General features: G+C 43.0%; 1 protein-coding gene across 2 annotated transcripts; it reads left to right on the forward strand.

The window, feature by feature from the left end:
* Positions 1 to 2,656: 2,656 nt before the first annotated feature.
* COIL (coilin) lies at positions 2,657 to 21,240 on the forward strand. 2 transcript variants are annotated; one of them, XM_047833240.1, is made up of 7 exons: positions 2,658 to 2,933; positions 11,616 to 12,729; positions 12,852 to 12,935; positions 13,348 to 13,395; positions 15,945 to 16,014; positions 18,626 to 18,714; positions 20,282 to 21,240. In XM_047833240.1, exons 1-7 carry the CDS (start codon positions 2,689 to 2,691, stop codon positions 20,369 to 20,371), a joined length of 1,740 nt encoding a protein of 579 aa, XP_047689196.1. In that variant the 5' UTR covers positions 2,658 to 2,688; the 3' UTR covers positions 20,372 to 21,240. The 2 variants fall into 2 exon arrangements, with proteins under 2 accessions (XP_047689197.1, XP_047689196.1); XM_047833241.1 differs by lacking the exon at positions 18,626 to 18,714 and having other exon boundaries at positions 2,657 to 2,933.
* Positions 21,241 to 26,428: the final 5,188 nt, after the last annotated feature.

The following is a 26,428-nucleotide window of genomic DNA, read 5'->3' on the forward strand; positions in this document are numbered from 1 at the left end:
ACAGGGAGGGACAGAGAGAGAGGATCCCAAGCTGGCTCTGCACTGTCACCACAGAGCCTGACACGGGGCTCAAACCCAAGAACTGTGAGGTCATGACCCGAGCTGAAATCAAGAGTTGGACACTCAACAGACTGAGCCACCCAGGCGCCCCCCACTTGAACTTCTTCCTAAAGCTGATTGCCTGAGAATGTGATGGCACTGTTTCTGTTCTCCAAAGTAAAAGTATCTTTTTCTCTCTCCGCCTCCATCTATGTAGCCTTACTGGCACCTACTATACTTGGTTATTTGTTTGTACCAGGCTTATTAAATTTAGATTAACTTTAGGGAAAACTGTAGTGCATTCTACAGTAAATAATGGACATGGCAGCAATCATTGATACATAAAATCTAGTAATGCCCTGACCTTGAGAAAACAGCTTCTTTCTATTGGGATCAACTCCTTTCTCTTAGATATTGATACTCTCTTTCAATTCAGTCAAATGAGTGCTTATAAACATAATTGATTTCGACTATCAAATTAAATTGCTAGTAAATCTGTAACAGTTAAAACGTCCACCATCTCTCTATCCGTGAATATTCAAGTCTTTGATTACAATTCTCGTTTTTTACCCATTTCATCTCATTTAGCTCCATAAACCAAGCACCTCTAAATGTAAGATTAAGTGGTGTAGTCATCCCTTAAGTCTCAGTGGAGCTGTCCCAAATATTGAGAAAGTGAATGACTCTAGCGACTGGGCAAACGCTCCTTTTGGATGTCAGGTGATTCCCAATTCTTTGTTTTTAACATTATGCAACATAATTGAATTGTTGGCTGATGGAGTACTGAAAATAAATTTTTTAAGTGTTTTTCTTTATTTTTGAGAAAGAGAGAGAGAGATTTTGAGTGGGGGAAGGGCAAAGAGAGAGGGAGACAACAGAATCTGGAGCAGGCTCCAGGCTCTGAGAAGCTGTCAGCATAGAGCCTGACGCAGGGCTCAAACTCACAACCGCGAAATCATGACCTGACCGAAGGTGGATGCTTAATTTAATGGCTTGAGCCGCCCAGGTACCCCTGAAAAAAAATTTTAAAGGAAGATCTCTAGGAAACTTTAGCATGTAACTTGGAAGGAGTTTAAACAACTGGCTGACATTGCCAACGACATAGGCCTTCTATTTTTTTTTTTTAATGTTTATTTATTATTTCTGAGAGGGGGGAAAGAGAGTGCATGCATGTGTGAGTCGGGGAGGGGCAGAGAGAGGATCCAAAGCAGGCTCTGTGCTGACAGCAGAGAGCCCTATGCAGGGCTCGAACTCAGGAACAGTGAGATCATGACCTGAGCCCAAGTCAGACGTTCAGCCAACTGAGCCACCCAGGCGCCCCAAGCCCTTCTTCTTACCCACTTATATAAATGAACAAATTTTCTCAGGATTTTACATCTATAAAAACAAAAAAATCGATCTAGAATCAATGTGGAGCCCTGTCTCATTTAGCAATATTCATCCAGAAAGACTTGACCTAATAAATAAAAAAAAAAAGGTAGCTCCATTTCGTTAATAGATGTTTCCATGTCCATTTTATTTTCCCTGTTTAATAATTATGTACCAAAATGTGTGATGTTTTATGCTATTTTGATCAGTTGTGTACCATTCATAACAGTAATAATAACTCAATCAGAAGATCTACAGCATTAGGGTTACAAGAAAATAAAATTTACCAAAAAAAATTTCTTTCAATGTGTCCACTGACTACAAAATAATTAGCATTTACTAGTCCAGTAACCTTGGATTAGTTACTTAATCTAAACCCTTTTTTTTAATCTTCAAAATGGGAATAGTAATAGTTCATAATTCACATCTTTGTCATGAAAACTAAAGGAATTAATATGCTATGTGAACGGATGGAATGGAAATTTGAATGATGTACACTTTATGATTTACTTACCTAGTGGTTAATAAGGGGGCTTATTTTTTATATTTTAAAATATGGATGGGGCACCTGGGTGGCTTAGTCGGTTGGGCATCTGACTTAGGCTCAGGTCATGATCTTGCGATTCATGAGTTCCAGCCCCAGGTTGGGCTCTGTGCTGACAGCTCAGAGCCTGAAGCCTGCTTCAGATTCTGTGTCTCCCTCTCTCTCTGCGCCTCCTCCACTTGCGCTCTGTGTCTCTCAAAAATAAACATTAAAAAAATAAAAATAAAATATGGATGGTGGTAGGTATTACACCGATAAGGTCTTTCAATTCCACTAGGCACATGTAAAGGAGTGACAAGTGGTTTTATTTTAAACGTATATTTACAATATACCAGGAAATGCATCTTTTCCAACTCTTTACCAACGAAAAAATTGTCAAATGTATTGGGAGTAACTGCTTTTTTGAAATTCTTTTCCATATATAAGCAAATATCTTAGAAGACAACAACTGAGAAGTGCTTGTTTATCCAGAGAGTTGCCTAAATTTCGACCCTGCATAGAGCTCAGCGGGAAAGGAATGAAGGCATTTATTTCACTTATGCCCTTCCCTAGCTCCAGCGATGAGCAAAATTGAATCGAATCAACCCCACTCCGCGTTCTTGCGGGTCACGGGAGCCTGCAGTAGCCACTGGCAGCCAATAGAGGGCACACGTTAAAAGGCCCCAGGGGGCGGGCCGCCGAGCACGCCTCTCGGTAGCCCTGTGGTGTCTCTCGGCTTCCGTTGAGCAACGGGCAAGATGGCGGCCTCCGAGACGGTTAGGCTACGGCTTCAATTTGATTATCCGCCTCCAGCTACCCCTCACTGCACGGCCTTTTGGCTTCTCGTCGACTTGAACAGATGCCGAGTGGTCACGGATCTCATTAGTCTCATCCGCCAGCGCTTCGGCTTCAGTTCTGGGGCCATCCTGGGCCTCTACTTGGAGGGGGGGCTTTTGCCCCCAGCCGAGAGCGCGCGCCTGGTACGAGACAACGACTGCCTCAGGTGGGCCAGGCGCGGGGTTGGGGGTGGCGGGGTGGGCGGCGGGCCGGGGACGCGCCTGCGCACGCCCGGGGCGCCTCGGGCCTCTGGAGGCCGCGCGTGGGTGAGGGGTGTGGAGTGGGGGTGGGCGTGGGGTGGGGCTGTCAAGCTGCTCATTCGTGCACCGGGGGGATGCTGATTGGCCTAGGCCGGGATGGGGCTCAGGAATCTGCACTGGGAGGAGCATCCTTCCCGGAGTGCTCCGGGGGCAAGTGGTTAGTGGGACAAACCTGGGAAGACAGTGATCTGGTGCCCGGGCCGGGCGGGTGCTTCTTGCAACCTTGATTTAGCAAGCGCGTTCTTAGCCAGACACTGTGTTACATGCGCCCGATGCGGATGTGCATGAGACCTGGCCTTCCCCTGGCGGCTGGCAAGGTCAGGTGCAGGGCGCCCAGGCAAATAGAACAGTCATGTTCTCTTCCAAGCGTGCAGTTTGTCCACCCTTAGTAAGCTCCTGCCAGATCTCCTGAGACTTACGGTGTCATTCTTGCCTCACCTGGGTATTTTATGGTTCATTTAAGTAGGTGTTTGGGACCTTTTGGGTTGTGAATTGGAAAATAAAATAGTTTTAAATATGCTTTTGGAAATAAAAAAAAAAAATGATACCGAGGGGGGCGCCTGGGCAGCTTAGTCAGTTGAGCTCAGACTCTTGATCTTTGCTCAAGTCATGATCTTACAGTCGTGAGGTCCAGCTCTGAGTAGGGCTCTGGGCTGAGAGTGCAAAGTCTACTTGGGATTCTTTCTCTCCCTCTGTCTTTGCCCTTTCCCTGCTCGCTCGCTCTCTCTCTCTCTCTCTCTCCCTCCCTCCCTCCCTCCCTCCAAATAAATAAATAAAATTTAAAAATGACACAGAGGTGGGTATCGAGGAGCCATTGTGGTATGAATTGCCCATGTGTGGTTGATTTGTCTCAATAAAATGGTAAGACAGGATCATTTCAGTTTGGATTCTTATCTTAGACTAATTTATTCAGGGCTTCTTTTTAAAACTTCAGGTACAACGAAAAAGTTCTAGAGTTTTGAACCAGGCTGCTTCCTCTGCTTGCTCTTTGTTGAATGTTCTTTCCTTAGAGCATGTCAGATTCATGAGATTTCTTCAGAACATCAGGGAATTCAGTTTGGAACAATTACTACCTCTTTGTGTGTGTGTCTCTCTTAAAAATGGGAATGCTGTGATTTACTAATGTTTAGTCCTTTCTAAAGACAATTTGAAATAGTTAAAATTTCAAAAAGAGTTCTTTTTCCTTTTTATTCACTGAAATAGCTTTCCATTATTTGTGCAATTCAGGAACTGCTTAAATGTTACGGTTGTAAGGACTGTATCCCCTCCTGTGAAGTTTACTTTCTGACCTAATGAATTACTAACTTGCTGCTCACTAACTGCAGTGCATTATACCTCAAGTAATGAATCACCTGGGAATTACACTCTGTATAATGAAGTGAACAATGTCAAAAGCAAATGATGATGGCTTTTATAAGAAATAAACATAGCACAGTGGCAGGCCGAATTCCTCCTGAACACTTCAAATGCATAACTGTGTATGGTAAGAAATATCTCTGTAGCTGGCTTCAGTGGTTAATGGGGCAGACCTTAGGAAAAAAATTGAATTTGTAAAAATTTTTGTTTAAAAATTTTTTTTAATGTTTATTTATTCTTGAGACAGAGACAGAGCGTGAACAGGAGAGGGGCAGAGAGAGAGAGGGAGACACAGAATCCGAAACAGGCTCCAGGCTCTGAGCTGTCAGCACAGAGCCCGACGCAGGGCTCGAACCCACGAACTGTGAGATCATGACCTGAGCCGAAGTCGGCCGCCCAACCGACTGAGCCACCCAGGCGCCCCAATTTGTAAAAATTTCATATGTTTTTTGTGGTTTCCTGTTTTCCATCATTTCTGTCTTCCCCCAACAGATTCACCTTTCTCCAGAGCTGCAGAAGAAAGCCTAGTCTCTTTTTTTTTAAAGGTTCCTAATATTGTTGGAGTAGACCAAGATAACTAGTTTCATGTTTTTGTATGTTACCTTCTTGTGTGATGCAGGCAGGCAGCCTGGATAATTACACTAGATTGTGTTGCTAAGCGCAGGAGACAGTGGAGAAGGGAGAGATCTTCGTGAAACACAAGGGGTCAGGGAATTTTGCAGCACCTTGAAGGACATGTAGGAAATGGAAATGTTGGGTAGCCCAATACTAGTGGAGGCAAAAGCTAGCCTGACTCGGTGAAGAGATGCGTCTGGCCGCAGAAGGATTCTGGAGGGGTTGCCGGGAGTACTGAAAAGTCTAATGGGGAAAGGTGAGCCAGGTGGTGGATATCCCATGAGGCTGGAGAGGTTTCTCCTCACTTGTGTGCCACGGCCATTTCCTCACGGCCCATTCTCTTACGCGGCCACAGTCTGACTTTTTCTGCTTTGACAGACGAAAAAACATTTATACTTTAAAATGGCTCAAGGTAAAGAGTCCCTTATTTATCTTCTCACGTACTCTTTCCGGTATTACCCCACTCTCTAGAAGTATCCTCAGTTAAGTTTGGGGTCTGTCTTCCTAGATTTTTTTCTTATACACACGCAAACATATACTTTTTAAATACACATGCCATTATAATATACATATTGTCCTGCACCTGACTGTTTTTTTTTTGTTTTTTTTTTTTTAGAGAGACAGAGCGAGTGCCATTGGGGGAGAGGGGCAGAGAGAGAGCTGGGGAAAGGCAGAGAGTGGGAGAGAGAGAATCCCAAGCGGGCTCCACATTGCCAGCATGGAGCCTGAGGGGCTCGAACTCATGAATCGTGAGATCATGACCTGAGCTGAAATCAAGAGTTGGATGCTTAACCGACTGAGCCACCCAGGCACCCTGAGAGAGAAAGAATCTTAAGCAAGTTCTGTGCTGAGCACAGATCTTGATGCAGGACTTGACCCCATGACCCTGGGATCATGACCTGAACCAAAATTAAGAGTCTGACTCTCAACTGACTGAGCCACCCAGGGACCCCTGCACCTCACTTTTTTGCCTAACATATCTTGGGTATCATTCATTTTAGTGTATATAGTATGTGATGTACATCATTCTTTTTTTTAATTTATTTTAATTTATTTTATTTTTTTGTTTTAAAGAGAGAGTGCATGAGCTGGGGAGAGGGGCAGAAGGGGAGAGAGAGAGAGAGAGAGAGAGAGAGAGAGAGAGAGAAAGAGAAAGCGAATCTTAAGCAGGTTCCATGCTCAGTGTGGAGCCTGATGCAGGGCTCAATCCCATGACCCTGGGATCATGACCTGAGCCAAAATCAAGAGTTGGATGCTGAACCCTATGAGCCACTCAGGTGCCCCTACATGCTTCTTTTTAAATGCCACATAGTAGGGGTGCCTGGGTGGCTCAGTCAGGTGAGCGTCCGACTTCAGATCAGGTCATGATCTCACAGTTCGTGGGTTTGAGCCCCGCGTCGGGCTCTGTGCTGACAGCTCAGAGCCTGGAGCCTGCTTTGGATTCTGTGTCTCCTTCTCTTTCTGCCCCTCCCCTGTTCACACTCTGTCTCTGTCTCTCAAAAATAAATAAATGTAAAAACAATGTTTCTTAAATGCCACATAGTATTCTTTTACATGCCTTAAATTTATTTAACCAATTTCTTACTAATGGACATTTTAGGTTGTTATCTTAGTTCATTTGGGCTGTTATAATAAAAATACCATAATCTGGGTAGTTTATAAACAACAGAAATTGGCACCTGGGTGGCTCAGTCAGCTAAGTGTCCGACTTCAGCTCAGGTCATAATCTCACAGTTCCCGAGTTTGAGCCCTGCATCCGGCTCTGTGCTGACAGCTCAGAGCCTGGAGCCTGCTTCGGATTCTGTGTCTCCCTCTCTCTCTGCCCCTTCCCTGCTCACACTCTGTCCCTGTCTCTCTCTCAAAAATAAATAAACACTAAAAAATTTAAAAAATAAATTAAAGGGGTGCCTGGGTGGCTCAGTCGGTTAAGCGTCCGACTTCGGCTCATGTCATGATCTCGCGGTCCGTGAGTTCGAGCCCCGCGTCGGGCTCTGTGCTGACAGCTCAGAGCCTGGAGCCTGTTTTGGATTCTGTGTCTCCCTCTCTCTCGGACCCTCCTCTGTTCATACTCTGTCTCCCTCTGTCTCAAAACTAAATAATGAATGTTAAAAAAAATTAAAAATAAATTGAAAAATAAAGCAACGGAGATTAATTTCTTACAGTTCAGAGACTGGGGAGTCCAAGATCAAGGTGCCAGCAGATTTGGTGTCCAGTGAGGTTTCCTTTCTGGTTCATAGATGGCACCTTCTCACTGTGTCCTCATGTGGTGGACGGGACTAGGAAGTGTTGTAGGGTCTCTTGTGTACGAGCACTAATCTGATTCATGAGGGGTCCACGCTCATGGCCTAAGCAGCTTCCAAAGTCCCCACTTCCTAATTCCATCACGTTGGTGGTTAGGATTTCAACATGGATTTTGTGGGGACACCAGCATTTCGACCATGGCAGGTTTTTTGTTTTGTTTTTGTTTCTTAAGATTTTATTTTTAAGTAATCTCTACGTGGGGCTCAAATTCACAACCCTGAGATCAAGAGTCACATGTTCTACCAACTGAGTCAGCCAGGCACTCCCCATGGTAGTTGTTTTCTGGTTTCCACTGGTAAACATTGCTGTAGTGAGCATTCTTGCATGTCTGTGTGTGCTTGGGCAGTGATTCAGCCGGATGCATTCCCAGAAGAGGTACTTGTTGGTCAAATTTTAAAATTTGGTAAGTACTGTCAAATTAGCCTCCAGAAAAGTTGCACAGGTCTGTCTTTATACCAACAATATAGGAGTTACTTTTTTTTCAGTATTGTGTGAAAAGGAAGACAGCAGTGTGATTAAGAATTCAAGGTCGGGAGTCAGAACCCTGGGTGTGCATCTTGACTCATCAGTTGTGTTCCCTTGGTCCAGTAACTTTACCTCTCTGAAGGTGAAAATGCCACAGCCAGATGGGAGGGAGACTGCAGGGAACAGAGGGGACCCAAAGAGAGTGCAGCTCTACCTTTTTACTCTCCTTGTTGAATTTCATCTCCGTTTGATGGGACAAATTCATTAAAGCCCACTAACTCCTGCCCTGGGAGGACTAACAACATTTATTGTATTAACAAAAATTAGAGTTAACGTTTGGATAGTACTTGCTCTGAGTCTGGCACTGCCCTAAATATACATGATAGCTCATCTGAGTATTAAAATTATTATTACTATCCTCATTTTTACAAATGAGAAAGGTTGAGATACTATTTTAAAAATTTAAAGTGGCAGAACAAGGATTTGAATCCAATCGCTTGGGCCTTGGCCAAAAGTGGGTGGCCCACAGTGGGTGTGGGGGTCAGGCTATGCAGTTGGACGTGCCTATATTTCTGTGTGATCGAATCCTAGAAGTGAAGTTGCACATTTAGGGGCGCCTGGGTGGCTCAGTCGATTGAGCGTCTGACTTCGGCTTAGGTCATGATCTTGTGGTTTGTGAGTTAGAGCACCACATCGGGCTCACTGCTATCAGCACAGAGCCAGTTTCAGATACTCTGTCTCCCTCTCTCTGCCCATCCCCCCCCCCCCCCCCCCCGCATAAATAAACATTAAAAGAAAGAAAATAAATTGCACATTTAAAGGAAGCACCTTGGGGCACGTGGCTGGCTCAGTCTAAAGAGCATGTGACTTTTTTTTTTTTATTATTATTTATTTTTTAGCATTTATTCATTTCCGAGACATAGAGAGACAGAGCATGAATGGGGGAGGGTCAGAGAGAGGGAGACACAGAATCCGAAACAGGCTCCAGGCTCTGAGCTGTCAGCACAGAGCCTGACGCGGGGCTCGAACTCACGGACCGCGAGATCGTGACCTGAGCCGAAGTCGGCCGCTCAACCGACTGAGCCACCCAGGCACCCCAAGAGCATGTGACTTTTGATCCCGGGGTCTGAGTTCAAGCCCCACAGGGGGTGTAGAGATTACTGAAGTAAATAAATCTTAAAAAAAAAAAAAGGAGCATCTTGCATTTTGATAATATCACCTGGCTTGCCCTACAGAGTTTGCATGAACACTGGAGAGTCTGTTTTAGAAATTTCTTGGAATTAAATCTCTTTCACTGCTAATTACATAGGTAATTCACTTCTCTTTGTACAAGGACAGCTATGTTTGTTGTCTGTGATCCAACTAAAGAAATGAAGGACATTGTCAGGGAAAGTGCATACCCTGAAAGGAATTGGTTGGTAACTTGGCAGACCCAGGTGAACCATTTCTTACTCTCTGGATGGCATTTTGTTCCTCAACCTTATTATGTTCCCAACAGAAATGATTCTCCTCAGTAATCACAGATAGTGAATAAGGCGGCAGCAGTCATAGGTCATACCTTCATATCAGAATCCACAGATTCACTGTCTTCAGAATGGGTAAGGTGATGCCAAGGGCTGCTTTTGTAAGCCTGAGGGTCTTGCAGGCTCCTCTGAAAGGCAGCAGGTGCCGGGTTCCAGTGATTTAATAAACCGCAATGACTGAACAGAGTCTTGCAACCATTTTCAAAGTTTGATGGAAAATTCAGTCCTAATTGGTTGCCTTAGAATTGAACCTTGAATCATAGCATTGCTACATAGTAAAACAAATTAATCAAGAATGTCTATTATTCTTACAAGTTCCCCAGTTGTTCTTAGAGTCATAGGATTTTCAGCTAGTTTTTGCCTATTTAAGAATCACTTCCTTGCTGCTAGATGCTAAAGTCCATCCTGGGAGTAGAAGATGATGTGTTTTTATAATCTAAATCTCTGATCGTTCATACTTTTTTTTCTCTTTATCCTGATATCAGTAGCTTTGACTTTGCTTTGTATGTGTCTGTGTATCTGTGTATTCTGAAGAATAATTGAGGGTTTTTTCACCTGCCACACTGAGATAAATCCACCGGTATTACAGTCCCTTAAAAGAATTTAAAGAATGCTTATATATTCTTATTCACCAATTATACTTTATTTTCAAATATGATTATACATCTTTCACTGGTTACTAAAAAAAATGGATGAAATATATAGCTGGATATAAACATATTAATATATTGCCTGTTTTTAGCAGACGATTTTGAGCACCCGCTATGAACTTGACACTGGGGACACTCTAGGCTCTCTGTCATTGGACTGCACATATTAGAGGTAGCTGTTGCCAGGCCATGGAGCAACAGAGCTCCTTTACTGTAATCATTTTGGATGAAATGTGTGTTAGGGTTCTTCAGAGAACCGGAAGCAATAGGAAATGATAAATACATAGAGATATGAATCTGTTATAAGGAATTGGCTCATGAGATTAGAGAGGCTGAGCGGTCCCAAGATTCACAGTTGGCAAGCCAGAGACCTAAGAGAACCGATGATAAAGTTCCAGTCCAAGTCCAAAGGCCTGAGATCCAGGGGAGTCGATGGTGTAAGTTCCAGCTCTAGTGTGAGTCTGAAGGCGGGAGCAGGCTGAGGTCCCAGCTCAGACAGTTGGGCAGAGAGAGGGAATTCTGTTCAGACCTTCAATGGATTGGGTCAGACCCACTCACATTGGGGTGGGCCATCTGCTGGACTTAGTGTACCCATTCAAAAATTTTTTTCTTTAATGTTTTTTTATTTTTGAGACAGAGAGAGACAGAGCATGAGTGGGGGAGGGGCAGAGAGAGAGGGACACACAGAATCCGCAGCAGGCTCCAGACTCTGAGCCCAGAGCACAGAGCCCAACGAGGGGATTGAATCCATGAACCGTGAGATCACGACCTGAGCGGAAGGCAGGTGCTTAACTGACTGAGCCACCAAGGCATTAGTCTACCCATTCAAATACTAATCTCATCTAGAAATATCCTCACAGACAAACCCAGAATGATGTTTAACCAAATATCTGGGCTGTCATGGCCCAGTCAAGGTGACACATAAAATTAATAATCACAGAATGTCATGGAATTTTGTGATGGCTGTCACTGTCCCAGAGAACATAAATTGTTAGAAGGTTTTCCTAAATTTCAACAAAATAAAAATGAAGTCTGATTTTAAGAAAAAGCAGCCCACATTTAAAAATAAAAATTTTTATTTTTAATACAATTTAAGTTGGTTAAACGTCCGACTCTTGATTTTGGCTCAGGTCATGATCCCACGGTTTGTGCCCCTACCCCACTCCACGCACGTGCATGCTTCTCTCTCTCAAAATAAATAAACATTTAAAAAATAAAAAGAAGAGTGGGTACTCTGCAGTATCACCATTTGGGGTAGGCGGCATAATAGAGTGGAGAGATTGTGAACTTTGAAGTTAGACAGACTGAGATTTGAATCCCATCTCTGCTGCCTATGAGCTGTGGACTTTGGGTGGGTTACTTATCTGAACTGCAGTTCTGTAATCTGTCTTAAAATGAAGCATACCTACTTCATGGTAGCATTTGATTAGGGAAAATGTCTAGAAAATGCTTGGGATGCAGTAGATATTCAGTAAATAAAACTCGTCACTTCAAAGTTGACTCTAAGGGATGCCATATAGACCATTTTGTCAAAAAGAGTCTTTTGTCCTGAAGTTACTTGACATTTTTTCATTGACTGATGACAGGTATAGTGTGTGGCCATCCTGGTATCTAACTGTGTCCCAGAGACATGCCTGTGAATGACTCACTGTAGCTTTCTCTCTTGTTGTTTTGCTAGAGTTAAATTAGAAGAGAGAGAAACTGCGGAGAATACTGTAACAGTCAAGAATGGTGACGATAGTCATTTATTACCCAGAAAAGCAAAGAAGAGGGCATTTAAGTTGGAGGAGGGTGAAGAAACCGAACTAGATTACAGAAATTCAAAGAAACATTGGAAGAGGCAAGAGAACAGTAGCAATGGGAAGACCTTGGATCTAGAACCTAAAGCTGCCACAGATCAGAGTATGAGGAGAAAGGGCAAGAGGAAAAACAAAGCCATGTGTGGTGTAGTGGATGGTGATGACGAAGAAACCAAAAGAAAGTCACCAAAGAGGAAGGAGAAATGCGAACTTAAAAGGCAGACCAAGAACTCCAGGTCTTCTAAAGCACAGACGGTGAAGGACTGGGCCATCTCGAACTGTGGTCCTCTGAAAAGCTCACCTGCTAGGAACAACCTTGTCAAAGCCAAAAGGAAAGGCGGTGCGGGCGTCTGTCCAAAAGACAGCCCCATTTCCTCCTCAGAGTCCGAGTCTTCTCATGAGTCCACCAGTGATGGTGTCAGCAATGTCCTCTTGGAGGTCAGAAATTCCTCAGAGAAAACATCAACTGAGTTATCAAAGGAAGGGCCCTCGAGAAAAAACACGACTGCAAACAAAGTGGCTGCCAAAACTGGCTTCACCTGTGCGGCCGTCAAGTGCAAGACGACCAGAGCATCATCTTCCAGTTCGGACTCCAGCTCGGAGTCGGACGACCAGTGCACGGTGTCGAAGAGCGCCCCGGAGCGCGCTGCGGGTTTCTTAAAGCCTGTAGGCCTCTTTGCAGGAAGAGGCTGTCCAGGCCCGGGGCCGTGCGCGCAGACCCCACACGCTGCCGGGTGGAAGCTCTCGGACGCAAACGGTGCCAGACAGGCTCCTCCCGGGCCCCCTCCCAACGTGACTCTCCCCACCAGTTTGGGAAGAGGCTGGGGGAGAGGAGAGGACCTTCTTTCTTGGAAGGGAGCTAGGGGTCGGGGTGTGCGGGGGAGAGGCCGGGGCCGAGGGCAAGCTGTTTCCTTTGTGTTAAATAGAAACCCTGAGTATCAGAAGCACCAGCAACTAAATGAAATGGTAACAAACTCCTCTACTATTATCCAGGCAAGTATTATTTATCGTGAGTGCGCTTCTTCCGCTAGGCCCGTGGGGTGTGTCTGCAGTTGATGTCACGGCTTCACTTTTGTCACCAGTAACAAAGTCACGTGACTCATGCTGTCTTTCAGAATCCGGTAGAGACACACAAGGACTACAGTTTGTTACCGCTGTTAGCAGCTGCCCCACAAGTTGGAGAAAAGATTGCATTTAAGGTACATTTTAAAACAACAATTACCACCAAAAAGATTCTTCTCCCTCCAAATAAACTTACTCATTGGCAGGTCAGGATTATATATGTGTATGTACTAGACCCTTTCCAGATCATATCTGTCCTGTGCCTAGCATGTAGTGGGTACCTACTTATGGTTTTCTGAATGAATAAAAATGGCTGAGCTTGGTGTGTGGAACCTAGCAAGCGCTCAGTTAAGAAAGGCTCTGCATAGCACCAACCCCTCTCCACCCCAAACCGAAGAAACCTCTCCCACTGGAACTTCTGTCTCGCCGCAGGTCATGGCAGGGCTCCCAGAATGGTGGAGTGGGCACCCCGCCACTGCATGTTTTCTTGGGGGCAGGGGAGAGGAACTGCGGGGCTTGTGTATTTGTGGGCTCTTTCTTCTTTTTTAGCTTTTGGAGCTGACATCCGATTATTCTCCTGATGTCTCTGACTATAAGGTAAGGCTTTTTATTTAAAAATAACTAAGTGTCAGTATATTAAACAAGCTAAAGTCGTATTTAATACTGCTAATATGGATAATTTTGATTTTTTTTCAGTATATAATGTTGTAGAAAATGGGAGCATTATCAAAATGTAAACTTTTTAACAGTATCACTGTGGAGCCCCCAGTGTTATTTTCCTTACATCTGGGGAAGAATGTAGAATAATGACAAGTTTAATTTTTTTTAAGTCATTTTTTTTTTTTCTAACCAGCTTAGACAACCAGCTTAGCAAGCTTATTTGAATGCCACTCTCCCAGGATCCTAAACTTTGAAAGAAAATACTAAATAGCTTTCAGCCAGAAAATTTGATTACTTTCATCATAGGAATCTCTTTTATATAATTGTGAATTACTGCAGATTCTTATGGTCTAACATGGCCCCTTTTATATTATCTCTTCACCACAGGTAATTCACGAGTACTGTCCCTGTAATTTATTCACTTAACACGCGTATGGGACTTCACATTAGCATGAGCTTTATCACAATTCAGTAAAAGTTTGACCCCATCAGTGGGATTACAGAATTACATGTTCCCTTCCTTTTTTCATCCATTCAAAATTTTGTTGAAAACTTTGTTAAAGGGGTGCCTGGGTGGCTCAGTCTGTTGAGCTCCTGACTTTGGCTCGGGTCATGATCTCACAGTTCATGAGTTTGAGCCCCGCGTCGGGCTCTGTGCTGACAGCTCAGAGCCTGGAGCCTGCTTCGGATTCTGTCTCTCTCTCCCTCTGCCCCTCTCCTGCTTGTGCTCTGTCTCTCTCTCAAAAATGAATACATTAAAAAAAAAAAAAGAAAACTTTGTTAAAATGCACATTTTTTAATTTTTATGTAATATACGGAATATAAGTCCATTTAAAAAATGAGTTGATACCTTGGAAGACTTTTTTTAAACCTTGAAAGATTTTTAAAATCTTGGTAAGAACCTTTCCTCAAAAGTAGGCTAGAAGGTAGGTCAGTTCTGGGTAACTGGTATTTTATCACATTTTTCATCTTGACCCCTTTATATAGGTGACATATAATTTGTCATCTAAAGCAGGATACTTGTGCATGAAAAGGGTTAATATTATATTAATAATTATCCTGGAAGGAAATGTAAATGGACTTGTTGGGCAAACCAGGATGTTTTATCACCTTACCATAGATAATTACTTTAATTCTGTGATGTACTACAAGATAGAAATATAGAATTGGTATGTTCTACAACCTCTACAAACTATGATTCTAGATGATACTGATTTTTTTATTTTTTATTTTTATTATTGGTTTTTTATTAAAAAAATTTTTTTTAATGTTTTTTATTTTATTTTTGAGAGACAGAGACAGAGCATGAGCGAGGGAGGGACAAGAGAGAGGGAGACACAGAATCCGAAGCAGGCTCCAGGCTCTGAGCTGTCAGCACAGAGCCCGACGCGGGGCTCAAACTCATGAACTGTGAGATCATGACCTGAGCCAAAGTCAGGCGCTCAACCGACTGAGCCACCCACGCGGCCCATTATTGGTTTTTTATTTCAGAGAGAAAGTGCATGAGTGGGGGAGAGGGACAGAATAAAAAGGGCCTTGGGGGAGAATCTTAAGCAGGCTCCACGCTCAGCACAGAGCCCAACACAGGGCTTGATCCCATGACCATGGGATCACAACCTGAGCTGAAATCAAAAGAGTTGGACGCTCAACCAACTGAGCTATCCAGACACCCTGATTCTGATTATTTTTAATGCATATTAAATCTATGTTGGTCATCACAGTTCTTACCCTGGAAAGCTATTTTCTTACTTTCCCGGTATTTAGAACTTTCTGGAAATGATTTTCAAAACCATTTGGAAAGTGAAAATCAGTACCGGTTTTTTTTGCCTTGACCTCAAGTGCTGTTATCTAGCTTGATCACTAGCTTTATTCCTGAAGCTTGTCTTCAAAAGTTAAATCTGTCTTCAAAGGATGTAGTCTCCTCCACGCTCAACCCTGTCTCACGTGTACGTACCTACCTGTGGGATTTTAATTGATGAAGGTGGCTGAGTGATGCCACAGAAGTCAGTGCAATGAAAGAAGAATTTATTACTTACGTTTCCTGAGGGAGGGGGAATGCCACGCCATGCAGGACCCTGGAGGAAAGCACCAGGGTGTCATCCAGAGGCAGAGACAGGAGTGAAGAGAAAGCCCGGGCAGGGCCTTTATTGGGGTTTCCTTGGGATAGGCCAGGCGGGATGGGGGAAGCAGTTTAGGATTGGCTCATTTGAATAATTAGCAGACTTTGGGCTATAGGGGCCGTGCCTAGTTGTGTGGTACCCGACCCTGGAATGATTTAGATTCAGGGGAAATATTGGCTTAGTGTGTGGGAGTTTTATTTCTCCTACATATTGATTTATTAAAGAAAAAAAGTTTTCATATTGAGATAAAATTTATGTAATGTAAAATTTACCATTTTAACCATTTTAAAGTGTATGATTCAGTGGTTTTAGTATATTCCAGTGTTTCACCTGCTGGTTTTTGACTTGGATTTTTATTTTTGAAAGGAAGGAAAAATACTAAGCCACAATCCAGACACCCAGCAAGTAGATATAGAAATTCTTTCATCCTTACCTGGTGAGTCTTGTAGAAAAGAATTCGAAAATTTAGTCTCTTTATATCTACATTGGTTTCTAAATAGCTTTTACACACAGGAGCTGCTCTCTTGCTTGGCCTCTGGGAGTAACTGTCCACTATCCCTGTCCTCACAGAGCAGCCCAGGAGACCCGAGCTCCCCCTAGTGGAGGTGTGTGTCCACTATGGATTGTTGGATCTGTTTACAAAGCTGTTAGGCAAGTTGTTCTTATTCCTGTAATTATGCAGTTTCATAAAAACTGCATAAACTAATGAACATTGATTGCAAAAAGAATTATTTCTGTGAAACCCAAGTTGAATGCCGACCCAGGAGTATAACTAAGAAATTTACTATTCAATCGTGTGGGTGGATCTGCTTTGAGATTGGGAGGAATCTGGTAAAAATCTAGGAAGATTCTGAACTCAGGCTGCGTTGCTAGTGTTTGCATTCCTGTATCCCTTTAGAAGAACTCAGAACTGGAAATTGTAGAAATTGCAGATATACATTAAGTATGTGGTTTATGAAAGAAAGAGAACTCTAGTCAGTGGGCTCCTAAGACCTTCTCAGGTCTATCTCCAAAGATTGGCAAATGAGCATACTTCAGTGTGTTAAGTCAAAATAGAATGTCTAAAGTATATGTGCATGCACACTCTCACACATCATTTTAAATGGCTCCCTGCTTTATCCCTGATTCATCTCACCCATTATTGGTTCTAAAATCTGAGAATAAGAGAGCTTTTACTGTATGTGGCTTCACTTGGGTTGTGTTGTAGGGGTCCCTGGCCACAGATCAGGGGAGACCCTTTTTCTTTAGCAGACCCGAAGGCAATTAATTATATTCTCTTTGTGTTTAAATAATGTAATGAGTAAAAGATTCAAAACTCCCGTACACAGTAATCAGTTAACATGGTTTTCCAACGAAGTCCCTTTATAATGTTAAGTAAATGATTAGATATAACTTAAATTGGTTTTCCAGCTTTCTTCTCATTAGGTTTTGAGGAAATCTCTCTTCCTAGGAATGGTGGGCAAAGAAATTTGTCCATGGTCAGATTCCACGACACAGCCTGATCACTGCTTGTCAGGTGATTGACAGTGATAACATCCAATTAGAACTTTTCTTCTTTGGGGCATCAAGAAGTGTCTTTTATCTGCTCACTGGTGGAAATACAGGTAGTCCTCGCTTTGCATGGTTCTGATATATAGGAACTTTAGTTACCATGGTTTAGTTAAATAACACCAGTTCCCAAAGACATTAGATATGTTACCTGTTAACTGACTAGTGGCACAAAGTTCTGCTAATTCTTCAGTCCACGGATCACTACGTAAATAACAGATGCCCATCATGATCGGTGACCAGTCATGTCACGTCCTTCCAAGTCTCCTGGTGATAAGTCACCGTGCAGCTGTTACTCAGTTCCCATACACGCAGCATCGCATGAGGCTGTGCTGTCTCCTTGTACAATCTCAGTGATAGACCCACAGGGCATCTTACAAAAATGGATAATGGAGGTAGGGAATTGGTCGACAGAGATGAAAGTACAACAAAGAAACAAAAAGTGATAGTTCTGGAGGTGACACCCAAGTGAAGTTTAAACTTGTGGAGTTAGAAGAAACCACTAACTGTGGGGATGTTGGAACTGCAGTTTATGTGAGCTTGACATAAAGGAAGAAGGTAGTGGTGATGACAGGGATAAAGAGGTCCCGGAGGTGGCATCAGCAAAAACATCACACAATTGCAAAACAGAAACAAAGAAGCTCCAAGAGTTATTTCACGAGGATGTCAAGATCTCAAAGGAAAAAATACTGAAAGCTGATCCACGCTTAGAAAGGTGTCTGCAAGTTCCGTAAAGTGTAAAGATTCTCTGTGTTGTTGTTATGCGACAGGAAGGCCAGCACTGTTCAAGCCACCCTTGATAAGTTTCCTTTTCTTTTCCTTTTTCTTTTCTTTCGCCTGATAAGTTTCTTACAAAGAAATAGAACACTAGTTCTCGGTCTTTTTGATGTCTCAGATTACAGTGTACTACATAAATGCTAGTTTTACTATTTTCATCTCTCTGTACAGTAATTTTAATGTTCTGATAGTTTTTAAAGGTCATGAGACAATCATCATTTTTCCATTGATTATTCAGGTAGTTTTGCATGATGTCAGCCTGGATGGTCATTTTTATGGTCCCACACTACCATGCAACGCGAGGATTGCTGTATTACCAAGTAGTAAGCACGTTTAATTTCTGAGGACGGAGCAAAATACACAAATTTTGCAGAATTCATATCACGTTAACCTGCTGAAACAGGTCCTGTATCTGTTGGGTTACCTAATGGTCACACGTTCTTTTCTGGGAGTACTAATAACAGTGTATGGAGCTCATTTCTTTTTGACGAAGGAAAGATGGTCTCTGGCAAATGGCCCAGGGGCTCCCGTCTGCTGTTACAGGGTGTTTCCGAGGGTCTCCTGTCACTGAACACTCCATGCTTTCATGTGCGTACCCAGCCTCCACATCAATGGACAATTTGTTTGTGGTTGTTTTTCTAATGATATAAATTCCCTGTAGAGGAACATTTTCACTACTGGGAAATGACTTACTGTCTCTCCTTCCTACCGTCTGGTTTCAGCCATGAAAGAACCTGGGAAATTTGATTTGGTTTATCACAACGAAAATGGAACTGAGGTAGTGGAGTACGCTGTGACGCAGGAGAAGAGGGTAGGCGCGCTTCTCTTCTTGGGATTGCTCGGTCGTCCATTCTCTCTCGACTGGTTGCTGGTAGTCTGGAAGATGACATCGCAGCTTCCGGTTTCTGGTGGTCTGGAAGGTGACATCGCAGCCGCCTGAACTGCCTGTATTAAATTTGTAAAAGATCTAGGCCCTGGGATCTCTGGTCTGCCTACAGGGTGGCGAGTTCAGTGCCAAGTGCCAAGTTAGGGTACCGTCTCGGATCTCAAAGAGCCTACACGACAAGATTCACGAATAACAAAGTCTTATTTAAGGTTATAGAGTTGTCTAAAATCTTAATTGCATAAGGGTTTCAGTAGAAAAGAACACTGTATTTAAAAACCTTTATTGATATATACATTGAGAAAATTATACATATGTATACAGCTTGAACGATTATCACAGATGAACATACCTGTGTCACCAGCACCTAGATAAAAGAAATGGGATATTAACAGCCCCCCCTGGAAATCTCCATCATGTCTCTTTGCAGTCATTACTACCTCCCAAATATTACCGTGATTCTGACTGATGCCAGCTTAGATGTTTTGAAAAATGACATGAAAATGATGGTCTGTCTTTTGACTTCCATTTAAATCCTTAAATTGCCCTTTTAAGAAGTATATGGTTTAGCTTTTAGGCAGCCAGATTTCCAGAGTTGCAGGCAATGCTGGCTCATGAGGCTATGCTAGCATTAAACTAACTAGAATTTATATTTAAGAAAATGCTTCCTCTTAAGGTGTTTATATTTGAAAGGTTATGGATATTATTCTGTAGCTTTCAGTATTGCAGACTCACATTTTACCTGAAATGTAAACTTGTAGAAACCCTAACCAGACTGTGTTTTGCTTTGTCTTTAGGATAGATGACACTCTTAGGGATTTATTCCCAAAACACATTTTTAGGGTCTGTGGTAGGATCAGCAGATTTGGCCACATCGCCTGTACTTCTTTATTGGCAACGTATGCCTCTGCGCTTTTTTGTTGAAATGTATTCTTGGAAACTACATTGGAAAATTAAACCTTGGAAGTTTCCCCTCTCTATGCCTATTAAACCGAGGCCTGAAGCAGAGCCTGTAATTACCTCTCCTTGACACTAGATGGCCCTCGTGATTCGTCCACACGGGCCGAGTGTTCACATTGGCTGGCTCTTGGTGAGATGCGAAGCAGCTCCTGGTTTTAGGCAGCACAGGAGAGCGACTGTAGAGCTGCGCAGAGGAACATCAGCAGTCCCAGGAAGAGTGCGTGGGCCGCCTAGCCACAGGGTCTTGTTGGAAAAACCTCCCTGACCCCTTTGTAACCACTGCCCTGCGCCCCCGCCCCACCCCCTGCTCCAAATGAAAGAAGGGTAAAATGTGTTTAACGTAAAGTGTAGTTGCCTTCTAGGTAAACAAGTTCTTCTGCCCTAATTGAACTCAGCTTACTGGGACTCACATCATTCCAGGTCTTCAACCATTCTGCACAAATGGAAATATACTTGACTGAAGTTTTTAATCGACTGAAACCTAAATGACCTCAAAATGAAGCCTCTAAACCAAATGTTTTGTGTCTTTCCTCAGATCACTGTTTTTTGGAGAGAGTTGATTGATCCAAGACTGATCGTTGAACCTCCGAGTACCATACCAAGTACAGAGCCTGCTCGAGGATGACCTCTCCACCTCCTAGTCTACAAATGTCTTGTTTGTGAAAGGGACTATAACCTGAACTCGTTTTTTTTTTTTTAAAGATTTGAAAGTTGTATGCGTTTTTTGTTCACTTTACTGCATAGGAAAAAAATCTACCTCATCATTTAAAATAACATGGGTGTTGCTTTTGTAGACCTTTTTTTTCCTTCTTCCAGGCTTAATTTCAGTAACAAAATTTAAAACATGACATTCCCTCCAGGCATTGTTATATATCAGCGTATATGGTTTCTTCTCTTTTTTTTAATTTATTTTTTGACCATCAAGTAGCCATCGTCAATAGGAGTTTATAACACCAAGTACGAGAAAATGCTGCATATCTTGTTTCAGTAACATTGTATTAAGTAACATTTTAAGACATGAAAGCATGTTACTTGACCGAATTTTTTAATATTCAAGTTGTTCCATTAAATGTGGAGCATCTTATACATTTCAAGTATTTTATACTTGTAACTGTCAAGAATTAAAAAGTAGGTAGGTTTGTTGCAGGCAATGAGTTAAGGAATCCTTTCACATTTTCTCAACTTTAAAATTAAGGATTTTCAGAACCTTGTGTAGAACAGTGAAAATAAGATCTCGTGTATTTGCCTGGGGACAAACGGGTGGTCCATCTGGGTGAGAGGATTTCCGCCCAGGGAATGTGTTATCTTTCTATAAGATCTCAAGCACCTGGCTGAGTGTGAAGTGAGGACTGAACAGAAACTTCCTTTTCTGTTATTATTCAAAACAGAGCTAAAATGGCTAAATATATACTGTGAAAATTGCTTTCTTTTAACAAAACATCGGGTTCCTCCTTCAGCTTTGCAAATTTCTAAATAAAATCATATTGAACTAAACTTCCATGAGTTGAGTATTGCTGTCTTGTTTCACAATGAGGCCAGAGATACCAACAAAATTCATCAGATCTAGGAGCTGTTGGGCCAGTGATGCTGTCCAGTTTTAGCCTGGATAACATTTATGTGTATCAAATGTGGATTTATTGATTTGCAATGAGAAGTATTACTCCAGAAAGAGTGAGCTCAACATGGATGGTGGATCTTGGCACTGGGGAAGTTCTTGTGTGGCACACTTTTTTTTTTTTTTAATGTTTATTTTTGAGAGAGTAAGCAGCAGAGGGGCAGAGAGAGAGGGAGACACAGAATCTGAAGCAGGCTTCAGGCTCCAAGCAGTCAGCACAGAGCCCGAAGTAGGGCTCAAACTTATTAACTCTGAGATCATGATCTGAGCTGAAGTCGGGTGCTTAACCGACTGAACCACCCAGGCGTCCCTTGCATAGCACACTTTCTTTCTAGGGTTTGGAAAACAAATTAAGTTAACTAGTATGTACCCACAGGTGTATGAATAAATGCTCAACATCATTCATCATCACAGAAATGCAAATCAAAACTACAATGAAACACCACCTTACACCTGTTAGAATGGATATTCTCAAAAAGACCAGAAATAACAAATGTTGGTGAGGATGTGGAGAAAAGGGAATCCACTGTTGGTGGGAATATAAATTGGTACAGCCACTATGGGGAGCAGTATGCACCCCTGTATTCATTGCAGCATTGTTTACAATAGTCAAGATACGGAAACAAGTGTCCATCAATGAATGAATGGATAAGGAAAATGTATATGTACATGAACTTCTTCAGCCATAAAAAGGAATGAAATCTTGCCATTTCAGACAACATGGATGGACCTTGAGGGCACTATGATAAGTGAAATAAGTCAGAAAGAGATACTGTGTGATCTCATTTATATGTGGAATCTAAGCAACCCCCCCCACTCAAAACGAACTCAGATATGGAGGACATTGGTGGTTGCCAGTGATGGGGGGGGGCAGGTGAGGGGTGGGCAAAATGGGCAAAGGAAGAGGTAAAAAATAAGCTTCCATTACAAGTCATGGGGATGTAATATACAGCATGGTGACTATAGTTAATACTATATTACATATTTGGAAGTTCTAGGAGAGCAGATCTTTTTTTTTTTTATTTAAAAAAATTCTTTTTTAATGTTTATTTATTTTTGAGACAGAGGGACAGCATGAATGGGGGAGGGGCAGAGAGAGAGGGAGACACAGAATCCGAAGCAGGCTTCAGGTTCTGAGCTGTCAGCACAGAGCCTGATGTGGGGCTCGAACCCTCGGACCGTGAGATCACGACCTGAGCTGAAGTCAGATGCTCAACTGACTGAGCCACCCAGGCGCCCCTCTAGGAGGGCTGATCTTAAAAGTTCTCATCACATAAAGTTTTTTGAAACTATGCATGGTGATAGATGTTAACTGCATTTATTGTGGTTATCATTTTGCAGGGAGTGTATACAAATACCACGTCATTATGTTGTACACTTGAAACTCATGTTGTATGTCAATGACACCTCAGTTTAAAAAGATAATTAATAAACATTGACGAGACCAAAGAGAAGTGTTGACCTCAGGGAGTGTTTTCTTCAGTTTATAATCAGTTTATGAGTCCCCCTTTCCCTCTGGAGTAGTGTTTTTTGAACTGTGACTAGCAGCCTACTAGAAGGGTCATGATGTCAAACTAGGAGGGCATGACCTTTCCGAAAGATGCAGTACAATAGAAAAATACTGTACCACATCCAGTAAATTTCAGTTTTCTTTATAAAACATAATCTACTCATAGCCACGTAAAATGTGGCTGTATTTCTTCTTACTTGAAATCAGATAATTGTCTGATGTGGGAACTCTAAACTATACAGTTTATTCCAGGAGTGAGAGACAAGAGGGGAGATGAGAAAAGGTTCTGGGCAAAAGTAGCCGCCAGGGACTAAGTCTTTGCCTCACTTTGCCTGGGCTGGTGGTCCCATTCTAGATGAGGAAATAGGTACTCAGATGCCAGCTATGAATACTATAGGATTAGCCTATGGATTTGAAGAAGCGATGCATCTAATTTCTCCCAACATAATATTCAGTAACTTGCCAAAGATCACCCATCTAGAGGGGAGAGAGTCTAATTTCAGAGTATTTTTTCCCAAGATGTTTTGGTGGCTGTCCCTAAAACTGCTGTGTCTGGCCTGACAGTAAGCAGTGGGGCACCTGCCACACGCTTCCCCCACTGCCACCTGTATTGTTGGGACAGGGAACGTTCTGGCTAATTACTTTCCTGCCCTCACGACTCAGTTTTCTCTATCTTCAGGCTGTCTGCTCACCATTAAGTTCTTTTTTTTTTTTTAATTGAATGTCTATATTAATTTAAAAAAACGTTTTAAAGTTTATTTTTGAGAGAGAGTGAGAGAGAGAGAGAGAGCACAAGTGAGGGAGGGGCAGGGAGAGAGGTAGAGCGAGAATCCCAAGCAGGCTCTGCACTGTCAGCACAGAGCCCGACTCAGGGCTCGATCCCACAAACTGTGGGGTCATGACCTGAGCTGCAAGTCTGAAGCTTAACCGACTCTGTCACCCACGTGCCCCTAGACAAGAACTTTCAGTTATTTTAAATATGTTCAAAGAACATTAGGAAAACATGTCTAAGGAGATAAAGTGTGAGAATGGTGTCTCTCTCAATAGAGAAAATCAGTAAGGAGGGAGGAAAAAAATTTTTGTTTTAAAGAACCAAATGGAAATTCTGGAGTTGAAAAGTACAAAAACTGAAATGAAAGATTCACTATGGAGTTCAATAGCAGATTTGAGCAGGCAGAAGAAAGAATTTGTGAATCTGGATATATAGATCAATTGAGATAGATGATCCAGTCTGTGAAGCAGAAAGGGAAAAGAGCAAAGGAAAATGAACAGAGCCTCAGAGACCTGTCGGACATCAACAAGCAGACCAACACACACATGATGGGAGTTCCCTAAGGAGAGGGGAGAGGAGGAGGGCAGAAAGAATATCTGAAGAAATAGCAAAGGAATAAACAAGTACACCAGAAGATAGCATAAAGGAAGGCAGTTATGGAGAAATAGAAGAACCAAGATGATAGAAGACATTAAAATAAACAGCAAATGGCAGATGTAAATCTTATCAGTAATTTAATGGAAATGAATGAAATGCTCCAATTAAAAGGCGAAGGTTGGTTGGATGCATAAACAAAATGATGCTGTCTACAAAAGCCACGCTTTAAAGACACAAATAGGTTGAAAGGACAAAGATGGAGAAAGAGGTACCACGCAAACAGTAACCCGTAAGACAGACCACATTCAGGAAATAAAACAAGTCTCAATAAATTTTAAAACCCTGAAAGGGGCGCCTGGGGGGCTCAGTCGGTTAAGCGTCGGACTTTGGATCAGGTCATGATCTTGCAGTTTGTGAGTTCGAGCCCAGCGTCAGGCTCTGTGCTGACAGCTCAGAGCCGGCAGCCTGCTTCGGATTCTGTCTCTCTTTCTCTCTACTCCTTGTCTGCTTATACACTCTCTCTCTCTCTCTCTCTCTCTCTCAAAAATAAACATTAAAAAAAAACCCACTGATATAATACAAAGCATATTCTCCAACCACAATGGGATGAATTTAGCACGATAGTGATGTAGGCAGGCCTGGTCTGAGGACCCACAGTGGGTCCTCAACGGACCAGCCAGGAGGGTTCTTGGCTTCAGGCAGGATAGAAATGAAAGGTGAACCAGGAGTGATGAAGTTTTGGGGTGATGGTGGCGTGGTCCGGAGCCGACGGCCAAGAAAGAATTCTTGAAGACGTCTTTGGTGCAAAAAAGGTGATTTTATTAACGCATGTGGACAGGACCTTTGGGTGGGAGCTGTACTGGGGTCGTAATGGGTAACTTATTATATACATTCAGGTTGGGAGGGGGTTAGGGATAGATTAAGTCCCTAAGGTATTTTTCCAGGACCTTGAGGGGCTAGCTGTGTTAGGAAAACACTAATTATTACCGTTTAGTAAAACCTCAGTCATGAGACCCTTCAGATGCATATCAGGGGGCCATAGCTTGGAGTATGATCTTGGGGGAGTTGAGATAAAGGGAGTTTCCAAAGGAATTTTTATGTTAAAGTAGACTTACAGGATCCTCGAGGCTGGGATAATGTTAAGGTTCTCTTTTGCCCCTAGCAAAGTGTCATCATTGAGGCAGCTGAGCTCCTAGAGGGAGGTCACTCTGCTGGTTTCAAGGACTTGTCAATGGGCTGTAGGCACTAAGGGAATTTAATCTTTGATTTGTCTTAGTTTCCCACATCACCATGGTAAGCATTTAAACCCCCTTCCTTTGTTCTTGGGTGGCCAGGAGTGTCGAAGGAATACCGCACATATTCCACCCGGGAAAGGGGTGCTGTTAGCCTGTACTTTGTCCCCAGTTTGCCCCATGCTCCTACGTCAAGGAGGAAGTGAACTGTGTTTACTGAGTAGTGTGACAGAGTATAGCAGACAGAGTGTCTAGGAGACTCGGAAAAGGAAAAGGGAGTCTCCCTGTTGCTTGGGGTTAGGGGCTTATACTGGAAAGGGGTTCAGGGTACATATCGCTTTGGGAATCCAGGGGAGGGTCCCCTCAAAGGGAGTGTCAGGCGAACGCTAGGTGTTACTCCACAAATCACTGAAGGGCAGGGGTACTGATGCCAGTGTCCACCCAGGTTTCTTCGAAGCTAATGTCCTGGAACATGTCTGAGAGCTGGTTCTTCTTAGATTGTGTCATGTGTCTTGGGGGCCTGGGGCGAGACTCAGAGAATGATTAACTTCCTCGCTTCCCCCTTGGAGTGGGAACGTGGTAGCTTCTCTGGTTTACCCAGACGCAAGGTGGGATACAGAGCATGCGTAAATGGAGCCTTTCTTTAATTTTTTTTTTTTCCAAACGTTTATTTATTTTTGGGACAGAGAGAGACAGAACATGAACGGGGGAGGGGCAGAGAGAGAGGGAGACACAGAATCGGAAACAGGCTCCAGGCTCCCAGCCATCAGCCCAGAGCCCGACGCGGGGCTCGAACTCACGGACCGCGAGATCATGACCTGACTGAAGTGGACGCTTAACCGACTGCGCCACCCAGGCGCCCCAATGGAGCCTTTCTAAAATGGAGTCCCTTCCGCTTCCCTGTCTCAGGAGGTCGTAGTAAATATCTAGTGCGTGGAATTTGGTAAACTTAAACT

This window comes from Prionailurus viverrinus, chromosome E1, assembly GCF_022837055.1.
Source record: "Prionailurus viverrinus isolate Anna chromosome E1, UM_Priviv_1.0, whole genome shotgun sequence".
Classification (NCBI taxonomy): domain Eukaryota; kingdom Metazoa; phylum Chordata; class Mammalia; order Carnivora; family Felidae; genus Prionailurus; species Prionailurus viverrinus.